The following is a 15,190-nucleotide window of genomic DNA, read 5'->3' as shown; positions in this document are numbered from 1 at the left end:
TGAAGACCTTCATGTAAATTAAGGGAGTGGTTATATTTTCATGATATGCAAGAACAATTATAATTGAACAAAAGTAAGCACTATAACTTTTGCATGTTGTTTTGTTTAAGTTTGATTCATTATTACCCATGTTAATTGCTTGGGATTGTTGAAAATTGTTGGAAGTCCCTGAACATTTGATGGTATAAGTGTAGTAAATTTAAATGTTGTAACTTTACTGAAATAATGGTTGCTATAACAACAGTAAAATTATGTAATCTAGGAAAGACTTTGTAAGGTTTGAATCCACAAAAATAATGTTTTGGCATAATAGTTTTTCAATTTACGGGGGGGGGGGAGTAGTGTGTTGACCTACCATAGTTTAGCAAACCATGATCAATACATTTAAATGAGCTTCATGATAACACAGAACACAGGTGTTCATATCTTCGGGTTGCAATCCTAGGGCATTTATTTGTAAACAACTGCCATTGAATTGAATGGGACTTCTAAGAAAATATGCAGCATAAGGTTTTGACATATAAATTTAACTTAATGGGGGGGGGGAAGAAACACCAATTCAGCACACTTTGGTAATTCACCAAGGACATCTCCTCTATAAATATTTAAACCTCATTATATTATGACTTAAATACAGTCTTCTAGGGCTAATGTATGCTGGAGTTAAAAATATAAACATTGCTAACCATACGTAAAAGAATTGGGAATGAATACTTGCTTCGATTAAACCAACATCAATAAATGATCATAGAAAACACCTTATACAAGGTGGAGCACTGTCTATCTTGGCCACTATCATCCTCTGATTCAGTCATGATAGATGAAAGAACACTGCCGGAATAAAATATATCTTATCCATTAAACATTTTGGGTGTATGTGCCTTTTATGGACTGAAGGTGATCGGGCTGTAACTTTAGAGAAATGTTACTTCTGTGAAATTATAACTGTATTATAAAAACTGAAATAATGGGGGCGGGGTGGAACCCAGGCATGAAGCTCAGATTTGTTTTACTTCTCTGGTATGCCTTGCAATATGTTTTTCAGTTGTATTTATTTTTATTTCTGGATTAGGAAGGGACTAATATTTGTAAAAAGCATTGTATTTTGTTGGAGTATTAGATGTTTGTCTGAAATGGTACAGCAGGGGGCTGGACCAGATGATCTCCAAGGTCCCTTCCAACTCTGCTTAATCTATTTTATGTATACCACCTTGAATTGTTTATAAAAACGTAATTAAAGTGGGATAACAATAAAATAAAAAAATACTTATCCATAGTTAGCTCATCTATGGCTTACTTAAACTGGGGGGGGCTGTCACATGATAAATGGAACCATTAACTAATCACCCTGATTGCTTCACACAATATACTTCTAAAATGTGGACAGCTACTTTATAGTTTGGTGTATTGTGAACACATAGGCACTTGATGCTGAGTCTTAGATCTAATCAGTAGAGCTTTTATACTGATTTTGCCTACACATTATGATAAACTAGCTTTTAGCCATTGGGTGGGTGCTTGCAGTATGCTAGCCAAAATCAAACCATATTTTCCTTTGGTATAATGTAAAAACTCAAGTCATTTAAAATATTCATCAAATTTCCAATCTGAGACTCCTTGAATTTGTTTTTATTTCATTCATGGGCTGTAAGTGTCATCACGTTTTCCAAGGAACAACCAACACTGTTCAAAAGTTTATGCGAGTGAAATTAGGCAGCTGTCTCAGCAGGTGATGCTACCTGACCAATTTTGTTTGCACTCGATTCAATAAGGTTGGGCCTCTTTAGCCCCTGGATGGAGTACTTCTGGCCAAGCTGATTAGGACTAATGGGAATTGTAGTCCAATAACTGGAAGGTAACTATATTTAATTGGCTAAATATGTTCCACTAATAATTGTAAGTGAAGGCCATTATGGTATTAAATAGGAGGAGAGGGGAGCTGATATTTTAAGATAGGACTAGTGTCATTTTGATGATTGATTTAGCATCTTTGCCTTTAATTTGAATGACAGCCACTTTGTTTAACCAAGCAATATCCATGCCTGAGCTATTACTGATAGCTTTATTACACAAAGTCCGATAAATAAGAATTTCCTGATTGCAATCTGTGAGTTTAACTTATATTCCTTAGTGTTTTAGTATCTTCATTAACAGTTTGCTTTGATTTAATTTGATTTAAGTTTCTTAGTACCTTTTAATCCTCACATAATTATGAGCTCAATTTTTCCTCCTGGTGCTTTGGTTCTCCTTTGTACTTGCTGAATGCGGGCTCAGGTTAGGCTTTGAATCCATATCTGAATGGCTGATTGTGTTAATTAGCTGACAAAACCTCTATTTTGTTGAAAAGTTGCTTTTAATTCTACTGCTCTACTTACCTCGGGCTTAGATTACTACAGTGGAATACTAGTTGGGAACAGTTTCATGCTATTCTCATCCATTGAGTGACCTCATGCTTTCCTCAAATCTGTGGCTTGATTTTGGCTTGCCATGTTGTCTGAATCGCTTAACCTGTGGTTTATTCAGCAAACCATGACTTAATACAGTGTTTGCTTGGATAAACATAAGACTAAAGAAAAAATGCATGTCCTTATAATGGCAAGTTGGCTTTATAATTGGGGTTAGTACCAATTTGAAATGGTGGATCCTCCAAATTTACACAACATACATAATCCTAGGGGAATAGCTGCACCCATTATATGTGTCCTTGTGGCTAATAATTGGAAGTTATCATGTAGCTGAATGCTAATCATGGTTATGGTTAGCACAATATGTTGAATTAAATCATAGTACTTAATAAAATGTATTCATTCAATGTATGGCTTTGGTTACCTTCCCAATACAGTCTTACCTAGTGTTGTAGCTTTATTATTTGAGAAGGGTATCCTAGTAGAGTACTTTCTCTGTCTTGAATGACACGTATTAAATTTAAGGTTGAAGAAAAGATGAAGATTCCTCAAGTTGAGACTGATTCTTAGAGACTGTTCCGGAAACATCCACATTGCTTTCTTAGCAATCATTTAAAAATGGTTTGTCTTGTCTTCTTTTTGATGATCATCCCAGTCAGTCTAATCCTGATTTGTTTTTTCTAGAGGTCAGTCATAGTCAGCTAAACTTTACCATCTTCATGACTTGTTAAATGTACTTGAAAAAAATCTTTTTCCATTTTTTCAACATATCTACTATCATACATCTCTCCATCCTTTTTTCTAAGTAAAAAGGCCCAAACTGTAACTTTTCATTATATGAGTTTGTTCTAACCTGCATATTTTAGTTTCCAGATTTGGACCTCTTCCAAATACATATGACATATGACCAGAATTGAACCATAAGAGTTATATAAAGACAATTATAGTATTGGCAGTAGTGCTTTTGACTGCTTTATTAAAGAATTCCAAATACAGGATCTGAATTATCCATATAATCTGCAACATATTTTTATTGATTTTGTATTTATATACATTGCTATCTCAATGATATTTTTACTGAGTTGTACTCCATATAATGCCAAGGACCATTTCTTGATTAGTTACTGCAAAATCTATGCCTATTAATATATAATTATAAAATAATTCTGAATTATTTTGCCTCCTGTGTATCACATATTTGTCTATAGTAATCTATATCTGCCACTTCAGTGCCCATTTTCCCCAACCTGAAGATGCTTTTGGAACTCTTTAAAACAAAGAACTGAATATCAAAACATTTTTTGAAGAATATCTGCACTTAATCTTAGCCCAAATGCCAAAAAGTGATAAAGAATGTCTTTTACAAGGCTGGTAGTATAATGAATTTTAGCTGGATGGCAGAGAGATCTCTTCAGGTAGAGCAGATACATAGTTTGATCAAGCTTCCTAGCATAGAAAATTCTATGGCAGTTGAGAGGACAGTTGGGAGCCTCAGAAGAATGACAAATCTATTTCAACTTAGCAAGGATGCCTACATAAACTATGTATTCCACATCATGGAAATAGGCTCATAGTATAACCCCTGAAGTATTACAATAAAAGTAATTTAGGTCCATACAAAGTATTTCCTGTCCAGTAGGTAAAATTTGCCCTAGTTGCTCAGGAGCCTAGAGTTCTTACATATCCAACAAGATGCTTGCTCTTTATTTAAGAGATTATTTATCCATTAATAAATGTCAACCACGGGGAGATCAGAAGATCCAGGCAGTTCAAATGCGTATAAAGATTTATTGCAAGCTTAAGCTCTCTACAAGTATCTGAACGACTAATGTTCAACAAAAATGGACAGGAGATAAGGGTAGAAGGAATTCAAAGTGGGCTGGGCTTAGATCTTTTGTGGGTACGCAGGGACTCATGACTGATGTCATGTTTAACCCCTCCCTCAGGCTCAGCCATCTCCTATATCACTTTGTCAGTGTGGGGATTTGAGGGGGGGGTTTGGCTTCTTTAAGGTTAAAGAGATTTTTCAAAGTTACATTAAACAGTTCCTAAAATATTTGAATCCTCAGTATTGTACGTTCAGTTTAAGTCTGTCTGGTAAGCAGGTTTTAGTAGAGTTTCAATATCAATGGCTAACTGATACAAACGTTATCTGAACCCTAAGCTCTTATTTAAAACTACTATATCTAGATTCACTCTATATACTAGGTTATGGTTTATTGAGTTCTGTGAACTAACATGTTTAACAGAGACAACAATGGGTCATAGATAGATGTCATGTATCTTCTTAAATTATGCCTTGTGGTTTGTTTTTAGTCTCTTAAAAGCTATTATGTGGCCTAACCAATAAATCAGTGAGATACAGAGTAATGAATCAACTGGTCTCTTGGAAATATTTTTCTTTACAGATTGTCTGAAGGAGATGGAGGAAGAGAACCTATTTGACACCAGAAAGTCATTAGGAATAAAGATGGCTGCTTCAAATCCACATCATGGGACAATTGTCAACCCTCCTCCTCCAGATCACATCAATACTGAAGGAACTGGCTGCTTAACCAATCAACTTCAATATTTACAGAGAGTGGTCATGAAAGCAATGTGGAGACACAACTTTTCTTGGCCATTTCATCAGCCTGTAGATGCTGAAGGTCTAAAACTTCCAGTAAGAATTTCCAGTAATTTGTGTGTGTACAGAAAAACAATGTAGTTTCATGTAAAGTTAATTGTTAAGAAATGTTGGTAATACAAGCACACTGGTCTCATCTATGGCAAATTCTCTTATTCCAAGCCAAAATGAAAGCTAATAAGATGCTGCTTTTAAAATGTTAAGACTTGTAACAGCAGCAGAAAGTAGTGTATAACTGTATAAATCAGCAAATACAAATAGATTGCTGTATATTCTGCACACGGCTAACCCAATCTGAATCTTCCACCTCAAGGGTAGGACTTCATCCAATAGAAAGTTTATTTTTACTTCAATCTGGATGACAAAGACTTCCTTGCCAGTCAAGGGCAATCATTTGCAAAAGAGATGCAATGCAGCACAGGCCATGTGTTAACTTATATCCTTCTTTAGCTGCTTTTCCCTAACATTGTAATGGTTGAGGTAGGTACCCCATTCTATTTCAAGACATAACCTGCTTAGTACTGCAGCATTTAACTCTGCTGAATACTGAAGCATGAGTGTCATACTGAAACAAATGTTATACAATTAGCCATGATAAAAGGACATAAGCCAAGGAGGAAAGTTTGTCTTTTTCCAGATATTTCTGAACTGGGGCACTCAGCAGTACAGTATACTGTAGCCAATGCTGAAGAATGCTGGGAATTATAGTTCAGCATCATCTGAGAGCTACGGGTCCCCCTTTCAAGTATAAAAAACTTAGACCTATGTCTAATATAATTTTACAATGTGTCCTAAAACAGTACCACTTTTAAAACTTGTTGCTAACAGAATTCTAATATAAAATTTTCATGGCTATGTGAAGCACAAACAAAACCCCACTACAAGTATGTGGCATTCAACCAGGTGTAATGTTTTATTCTTTGACTATCTTCAATCCAATCAAACTTAACTCTGTTGTATATGACCTAAATCTCCTTTTTAAAAGTTCATTTATTTTGTATGAAAAGGTAGGAATGTATACAAAGGTACTAACAGAAGACAATATCTGTAGCTCATCACTGAACTGTGGAGTCCTTGGTACTCTCTGAGCTTGGTTGTTTGTCCACAAGTCATAAAAGGGCCAAGTTTGAAGACCCCTGAAATAGGCTGTTGGTGGCTAACAATAAAGCCACCCAAATAGGATACAGATGCCTAGCAGTCAGAGCTGGGGATCCAAACATGATCTGACCAAGGCAACTTAATAAAATGTTCCTTCCAATCATCAAATAAAGCTTCTCTTTCTTCTTTATGGGCATTATGCTGCATGGTAATTAGTAATAGCTTTGACTAGTAACAAAAATCAGCACTCGTAATTAATACTCCCGAGTCCATACATGTAATTTTTAATTTTGATTTTTTTTTTCTTGAAATGTGGTGCCCTACATAATGTGGCAGCCACTTAGTTCAGCCATATAGATGGGTCACCCCTGCTACTAATAACTGGTTCTGAAGTTCGTCTATATTCAGGCCTCCATCTCTTGTCTGTTCTTAGTTGTGCCATAATACATCTGGACCTTTGGGCCTTTACAAATGTTTCTAGGTCTTTGTGGGGGGGTTTTTCCAGTAAAGGCTAAATCCCTCAGATACATGTCCATTTTTGATTTCTGACAAACTCAAACTGGTCAGTTTATCCAAAACTTCTTTCAAAGTGTCTGCCACCTTGTATATCTGGTGTTGGACCTCTAGAGAAACTTGTCACTTGAGCTTAATATAACAATTTAGGGTTGGAAGTTACCACTGGGCCTGTTCTGCCTGTTTGCATTTCTCAGACAGACACTTAAAATATTTTTTTTTCTGTATGTAAAACTAGTACACCATCAACCTTGACTTGTCCACTGTGGCAGACTTTTGTCTATGGGGCTTTAAGAAGACTTAAAAGAACAATAGGAACTGGGGGGGGGGGTGTTAACCTACTTTTCTACCTGCTATCTACCTTCTACACCAGGGGTAGTCAACCTTGGCTACCCCTGTTCTACACTAATAATCCCTAGAAATCTATAATTTCCCAAAACTCAGGATGCACTTAAACATCACTAAAATAAGACTCACAGTGATACTGCTCCTTTGCTGTTCGATCACAAGTGAGGTATGAGCTGACCATGATTACAGTTTGAGAATCTTTTGTATGCACAGTGCTGCTTATTTTGAAATTACTCTTTGATGGAATTCAAGTACAGGTAATCTTCGACTTATCATTGATCATTTAACAGCTGTTTGAAATAAAAAAAATATTTTAAAAGTCTTTAAAAATCATTTAAAAACGGGAAAAGAGACTAGTGAAATTCTCTGGTTCAAACATCACTTTTATCTTACCAAATGTTGGTAAGTTGCTTTCTCTTAGCCCCGGTATGATAGTTCTCCATTACCTTGTTTTGAGGGCTGTTACTTGAATTTTCCTTTTATAAATGTAATATTTCTTATTCCATGTATTTACTAATGATTTAGATTTCAGTTGGACCTTGGTTGATTTACCGTTTTATGTTAAAGATATTGCAGGCAATGATATTTTTCACATGAGAAATTGTTCTCAGTTTCCCCATTTTCATGTCAATTATGTATGTCTTGGACTTACAAATTATGCTTCTTAAATCTACAATCCTCATATGTTGTTGTTTCCCCTCTCTGCTTCTTATTTCTTTTTAAAACATACAGGATTATTATAATATTGTAAAAGAGCCCATGGACTTGACCACAATTCAGAAACGTCTGGAACATCAATACTACACGTGTGCTGCAGAATGTATTGACAACTTCAAGAAAATGTTTGCAAACTGCTATTTATATAATAAGGTATCTACAATGGACGACCATATCTATAAATATAAATATTTTTGACAAGCTTTTGGCTGCGCTACAGTTAGTCCTTATTTAGTGCCTGCTTTGTTTAGCAACTGTTCTTAGTTGCAATGATGACGAAAAAGTAACCTTGTGGCCAATCCTCACATTTACAGCCTTTGTACATCTGTAAAGCAAAGAAAAGCTGAACCAAGATCTTAAGCCCAGTCCCAGTTTCACTTAGTGACTGCTTCGTTTAACAATTGAGTTGCTAGTCCCAACTGCGGTTGCTAAATGAAGACTATCCGTATTTCGGTTTCTTCAACACCACCCGTTGCCATAATGGATTGGTGAAAATGGAAGCTATAAACAGGCCCTTTCTTTTTTTTCCTAGTTTTCCACTTGATCATTAACTCTTTTATTTATTTTCTTTATTATTTATTTCTTGTTTTATTTTTCTATCACACCCACTCACAAAGAAAATATATGCATTTTGCCTGAAGGATGCATTTGCAGAAGCTACATGAGATTGCCTAATGATTTGTCTCAAACTGTCCCTTCTACCTCTTTCCACCCATTTCTGTCAATTATATCGGCATCTGGATGGATATGATTTCATTGCTCAGATGCAAAGTTAGCCTGGTGTCGGAGATTCTTATGTTCAAACATGTAAATAAAACCTCCATCTCAAAAATACCAATAGTCCCGAGTGACTTCTAAAAAATTCAACTTTTAGTATAAAGAACATTTTCTTACACATTCTGAGAATTGAGGGCTTCGTGATCACGTACACTGTAGTGGTATAGTGGTAAGAGAGATGAAAACCCTAAATCTATAAATTTGAGACATTACTATCTACAAGAAAAGTTGTTAAGGTTAAGGCTAGGGCAAATAGGGGAACAAAATGAATTAAACAGTTGTAAATCTCATTTTACTGTTCCTTTCCAAGCAATCTTATGTCAAAGGTGATTCTCCTGTTGATCTAGCAGCTTTGTGAGCAAATTTATCTTGGACGGTAATAGGCTCCAGCATTTATCTTGCAGCCTGGTGATGACATTGTTTTCATGGCCCAAGAGCTCGAAAAAGTATTTCTGCAGAAGGTTGCCCAGATGCCCCCAGATGAGATAATAGTGGTGATCAATAAAGGGAAAAAAGGGGAAGGAAAGACAAATGGTAAGAAATGCTTGACCTGATATCTCTAAACAGATTATATTGCTTGCTGAAATGTTTTTGTAAAGTCTTAACAGAAGCCTCTCAAAATGCAGTTGGTTGGAGGTGGGGGGAAGTATACAATGACTGTAGACAGTTTGGTATTCGGTGTTAGTAGTTTTTGCTGAATTACTGAAGGATGATGAAGATTGCACTTTTCAAGTTGAAACTCGAGAAAACCCAGGAAAGTGAGATTGGCAACCATATACCTATGGAGAAAAGGGCAGCGAAATGTATCCTACTTTTAAGCCACCTGATTATAAATAAAAATTAAACATTGAGCCTGTATATTTACTGCTAAAAATACAACGGTGTCGTTCATAAGAATGTCTCTAAATTATTTTGTTATTAAACAGGATTAAAGTAAAAGAGTGGATTGGATCTATCTGTTGAGCATAATTCTGTACAGTATTAATTGAATACACCATGCTTTTCACATACTCCATGGTTACTACCGTTACTTTCTTCTTCTCTTTCTGTCAAACTGATTTGTTCTTTCTCTCTTCTTCCTTACACACTAAGCTCTTAAAGGGAGACCAGGTTATTTTTGTCCAAAGTCTGACTTATTTATTGTTCCAAAAGTTTTTTGGGAATTAGAGCCTCAATTGCTAATTACTCATTCTGGTAATTCTTTCTCATAGGTTTCTCCCATTGCCTTATACCATGCATAGTAAAGCTGAACATCATGTCTTAGTTGCTAACATTTTCTAACATAAACTACATCTTTGGTATTTATTAGATAATCATCTTCATTCAAATTAGCCATGGTAATTATCTTCTATTAATGTGCCATTCTTTAGATACTAATAGATTGTTGGTAGAAACATCATCATTTTAGGAGCCAACCACCCAAATGGTGTTTCTTGTTTGAGTCATATAGATATTAAATATCCACAGTTATATTCCTATTGGAGTCTATAGCACTCGGGTCTTGTCTTGCTTCATGCTGAAGTAAAGCAAATTGCCATGATTATATATGAATGCTATAGTTTAAATCATAGTTATTGTATAAGATGGTATAGTCTTGTAGGCTATGACAGTGGGGAAAGAATCACAATGGAGAGTCTAGTCTCTTTATGTGTGAATGCTACCAGGAGCCCTTCACTAATACACTATCACTTTGTTTTCTTAGCTGCTGAGCAATCTGATGCAAAACAATCACAAACTCAGCAGACAAAAAAATCCAGAAAAGTCAAGCAGTTCCAAATGAAAACAGCAACCCCACAATTGCAGTCTCCGGAGCCTTCCCCTGTGCCTCCTTTTCCGAGTGTCACACCAACATCTGAAGCAGTTACCAAAGTAAGACAAAAAAAGATCTATAGTTTTTTTATGTTTCAGTAGTTAGGAGCTGTGAGGCACATCTCTTGTTTAGGAAATGGAGAGTAGAAATGACCATGGTATGGAATCACCTGATAAGAACTGGACTCAAATTGATTTAGAGCATAGTTATCCAACCTTTTGGCTTGCTTGGGCCTCATTGAGTGAAGAGGAATTATTTTGGGCTGCATATAAATATATATAATCTAGTTAATAAATATTAATAAAAAGCTTCCAGTTAATAAAAATACCGTTTTAGGTAAGCACTCACTGCTTGAAGTAGCTGGTCTTTTAGAGGTAAAAGTAGAATATGTCCAGTAAAAATGTAAAATGAAAATATTCAATAGTATACAATGAGGAAATGTTATACCCATTCATTTACTCATTTTGTCTCTTTTGTCTCTTTCTCCTTACTCTCTTCCTCTCTGAAATGATGGTTCAGTGTAATTGTTAGGCCAAAGAGTAGTTATAAATCTTAACATTTTGAAAAAGTATATTTTTATTTTTCAGATATATTTTATTTTATTTTGACAAAAAATAGGGGATTCAATTAAAATATTCATAAGTCTCTCATAGGATCTGAGGGGAAAGGAGGATTTTTTTAAAAAAGCTACCTGAGTATTACAATTAAATTTTGACTGTTTTATTCCAAGGATCTTAAACCACATTTTAAATGTACAATTCTCTCTTTAATAAGCCATGTTCCTGTACCGAAAAGGGTGTAAAAAGGAAAGCTGATACCACTACGACAACCATCACTGCAAGCAGTGAATCTTCTCCAGCTCTCCTTGAACCCAAAATAACCAAGATCTCCACTAGAGAAGAATTCCTGTCCGAAAGAGCCTTACCTGATTCATGGCAGCCAACTGAACCCACAGAAGTTACAGAGCTAATGGAACCATTGGAATACTGTAATGAAATTCTTATAGAATTGATGTCAAACCAGCATGCCGCCTATGCTTGGCCATTTTATAAGCCAATAGACACCACTGCCTTAGACCCTGAAGAATATCAGAATATTATTAAATCTCCTATGGATCTTGGAACTATTAAAGTAAGAGGGTTTGGCATCATAGATGAAGTTGATTGCTCTATATAGGTAGTCCTTGACTTGACCAGTTGCTTAGCAACCGGTCAAACATATGATAGAACCAAAAAAGGTACATACAATCAAGAAGTTCCAATGGCAGCCCCCCCGGCAGTCATGTGATCACATTTTGGTTGCTTGGCAATCAGCCTGTATTTACAGCCATTTGCCAGTGTCCTGTGGTCACATGACTGTGATTACATTTGTTGCCAGAAACCAGTGCTGGCTTCTGCTTTTCGGCAAAATGGCCGTTGTTGACAATGGGGTTCACTTAACAACCATACATTCAGTTTATGACTTCAGCGTTCACTTCACCACCACTACAAAAATGCTCATAAACTTTAATACAACCACAAGCAGCACAACTTATGATTGTAATTCAGGGCTCAGATACTATCATAAGTAAAGGACTACCTGTATATTATTTCGTTTTAAAATCTGTGTCAGGTAATATTCAGATATCCCTTTTCTGCATTCAAGTCAATCTGTCATTTCTTTTAGTATCTGGCATCCAACAAAATTCATGAGACTTGAGAGAACGTCTCAATCTGGTTTGAATTAAAGTATTGTCATATAAGAGGTGATGCCGTTGTAATGATTAATTGCATTGTCTTTGTATAAACTAAAATAAAACATCCAGTGATACAGTACTGGCTCAGAAACAAAAGGCTTTGGTACAGATCCTGTGAAAGTGAAGGTCTGATAAAAGATGAATTTGAAAAAGAATGATAGGAGAAAAGCATGATGTAAGAAGATATACTGTATAATAGGTAATCCAAAGGTGTTTCCAGCTATTGCTGCAATAGTGGTGTGGAACTGGGTTAGGATTAGGGTTAGGGTTATTATTATTATTATTATTATTAGTAGTAGTAGTAGTAGTAGTAGTAGTAGTATTCCATATTTGGGAACATAAGATGTAAGTGTGAGGATACAGAACCATATACCTTAACACTGATGACCGTAAAACTTGACACTTTGTGTGATTTTGCTTACTTGGTATTCTCATTCAGAGCACTGAGATCTCTATATTGCTATAAGATACCAGGCTGAAGGAATTCTTCTATTTTTCACAGAAGAAACTGGACAATTGTGAATATAAAGACACACAAGAATTTGCTGCTGATATTAGGCTAATGTTTATGAATTACTACAGATACCATTCTCCAGATCATGAAATAGTGTCGATGGCAAGAAAACTTCAGGTGAGTTTTAACAATGGGAAACAAAATACATTTCTGAGATCCCAGTGAAATTACAGTAAGTGTTGATGTGCAACATAGTACATAGCTGACGAAGTGTTGCTGGCTGAAATAAAGAATAAGTTACCCTTTGAGTTCCCTTTAAATGAACCTGCCCAAACTGGCAATTAAATTGAATATCTATACTGGTGATGATGCAAAATTGTCCATTGCAGCCAAGAATGGGCAGGTCAACTTGTAGATGAAGGGCAAGCTACTCAGTACACATACATATCTCTTCTCTAGCTGCTTGTAGTACATCTATGTCCTCCATTTTTTATTGTATGTCAGAGGCTGCCCCTGAATTTTGCTTATTTTTTTGTTGCTAGTGCAATATAGCACTTTGGATTAAAAGTCCTAGATTGCAGAAGCCTTTTGGCTCTGGAGAAGGTTTTTAAAGCTAGCTATCTTTCTTCTGTGAAGGATGTCTTTGAGATGCTGTTTGCGAGAATTCCCGATGAACCACTTACTGGTAGGCCTCTGCTGCATTCCACCACAAGGAGCCCCACTTCTGTATCTAGTGATAGCAGCCCTAACATCTCATCTGATGAAGAGACTGAAAAAGAACAAGCGAAACGCCTTGAAGAGCTCCAAGAACAAGTAAGTGGCTCTGTACATGGTTCTGTCAGAAGAAGAATGTGTGGGGTTGTGCACGAATATATAAAAATGAAATCCAGACAGCTGCGAGAAAATGAGAATTATTTATTCCCCAAAGCACAGCGATTTGCCTATGGAGGCAGCTACAGAGAATATGGGGTACAGAGAGATTGTTTTATAGAGGGACTGGTCCTTGGTGTTGGGGGTAAGGGGCATGCTGGTTCTAGTGTGTGACACTTGAGGGGGGGGTAGATATGTGTCTACATGTTGACCCTGGAGAAGAGGTTGATTAAATCAGGTGATGTGGATTGAGTCTCTTTGTTTGAACTGTTATTGTTATTATTACGTTTATACAGTATTGTGTTAATTAATTTTTGTGTGTTTGTGTGTGTTTACAATTTGAAATAAGTATTTAATAAGTCTCTTTTTTTTGGAGACCTGGATTAGTTAATATATGATTCCCTATCCAATATTTCTAACACAGTTATATACATTTATACATTCTTTCCACTGTTCTACATGGCTATATTTTGCTGTCATTTGTGGTTAATGCAAAGGATGGGATCATTTGTGGTGTAAGAGGAGGCAAAATGTGTAAGAAGGGAGAAAGAACAGTATTGAAATCAATTCCTTATTGGACACAGCTAGTAGGAAATAAGAAATTAACCAGAGTTTTGGTTATATTAATAGTTGTTTTATTATAGAAAACAAGGCATTTCTAAATGATGATGATGAAGAAGAAGAAGAAGAAGAAGATGATGATGTTGGAAGAGACCTTGGAGGTCATCTACTCCAACTCCCTGCTCAGGCAGGAAACCCTATACTATTTCAGACAAATGGCTGTCCAGTCTCTTCTTAAAAACTTCCAGTGTTGGAAATTTACAACTTCTGGAGGCAGGTTGTTCCACTGATTAATTGTTCTCACTGTCAAGAAATTTCTCCTTAGTTCTAGGTTGCTTCTCTCTTTAATTAGTTTCCATCTGTTGCTTCTTGTCCTGCCTTCAGGTGCTTTGGAAAATAGCTTGACTCCCTCTTCTTTGTGGCAGCCCCTGAGATATTGGAACACTGCTATCATGTCCCCCCTCGTCCTTCTCTTCATTAAACTAGACATACCCAATTCCAGCAACCGTTCCTTATATGTTTTAGCCTCCAGTCCCCTAATCATCTTTGTTGCTCTTCACTGTACTCTTTCTAGAGTCTCAACGTCTTTTTTACATCGTGGTGACCAAAACTGGATGCAGTATTTGCATTTCCACTTTGTGAGGGGAAAAAATTGTACATTTCTTATGTAATTTCACAATACAATCTAGTCACTAGTCTATTGCGTAATCATGTATAGCATGAGTTTCAAAAAAAAAAAAGTCAGCAAGATGTAACTAGTGCTGGTTCACTCATTATACTACAGCTTTGCTTACTTGATCCTCATGAATGGTAAGTGCCTGTCCGCCTAACCAGGTATATAAGAGCGGAAGATCGACCCTAAAGGAAGACTTAAATCTACTTTTACTCAGAATAGCTATAGTAAGTTGGAAGTCCCTTCTTGTACTCCTGTGAATTAGGAAGGTGACCATTGTGGACTTAAGGTTTGTTTCACACCTCCATCAAGGTCATTTTCCTTGCTATTTTCAGAACCTTACTTGTACACCAACACATAGGAGGAAGACAAAAGAAATGTTTTTTAAAATGATTTACTTGGGCTCATTCCAGCTGAAATATTTATTAGTAAACAATTATGTTCCGTGCTAACCTTTCATGCTGGCAAGGAGACATAATTAGGAGGAGGGTGCCAAGATAGAAAATTCTGTAGATATTGAAACAAACCTCTGTCTGCTTTGATACCTGCTCTTCTCCTTGGCAGCACTTTGGGTATTTTTCTCGAGCAAGATGTCACATTTTT

The 15,190-nt window shown here is 36.1% G+C and overlaps 1 protein-coding gene across 1 annotated transcript in view; it reads left to right on the top strand.

Moving 5' to 3' along the window:
- Nucleotides 1–4,875: 4,875 nt before the first annotated feature.
- Nucleotides 4,876–15,190, top strand: part of LOC107283047 (bromodomain testis-specific protein-like) — a 29,679-nt gene continuing 19,364 nt past the window's right edge. The window contains exons 1-7 of the mRNA XM_029283136.1: nucleotides 4,876–5,067; nucleotides 7,723–7,860; nucleotides 8,889–9,018; nucleotides 10,187–10,353; nucleotides 11,090–11,425; nucleotides 12,532–12,660; nucleotides 13,120–13,296. Of these exons, the coding sequence (XP_029138969.1) occupies nucleotides 4,876–5,067; nucleotides 7,723–7,860; nucleotides 8,889–9,018; nucleotides 10,187–10,353; nucleotides 11,090–11,425; nucleotides 12,532–12,660; nucleotides 13,120–13,296 (1,269 nt within the window). The remainder of the gene's footprint in view (nucleotides 5,068–7,722; nucleotides 7,861–8,888; nucleotides 9,019–10,186; nucleotides 10,354–11,089; nucleotides 11,426–12,531; nucleotides 12,661–13,119; nucleotides 13,297–15,190) is intronic.

The sequence above is a fragment of the Protobothrops mucrosquamatus genome, unplaced genomic scaffold, assembly GCF_001527695.2.
Source record: "Protobothrops mucrosquamatus isolate PMUCROS unplaced genomic scaffold, P.Mucros_1.0 scaffold_44, whole genome shotgun sequence".
Classification (NCBI taxonomy): Eukaryota; Metazoa; Chordata; class Lepidosauria; order Squamata; family Viperidae; genus Protobothrops; species Protobothrops mucrosquamatus.
Note: the sequence above shows the minus strand (reverse complement) of the source record. Positions and strands in the feature narration are given on the sequence as shown.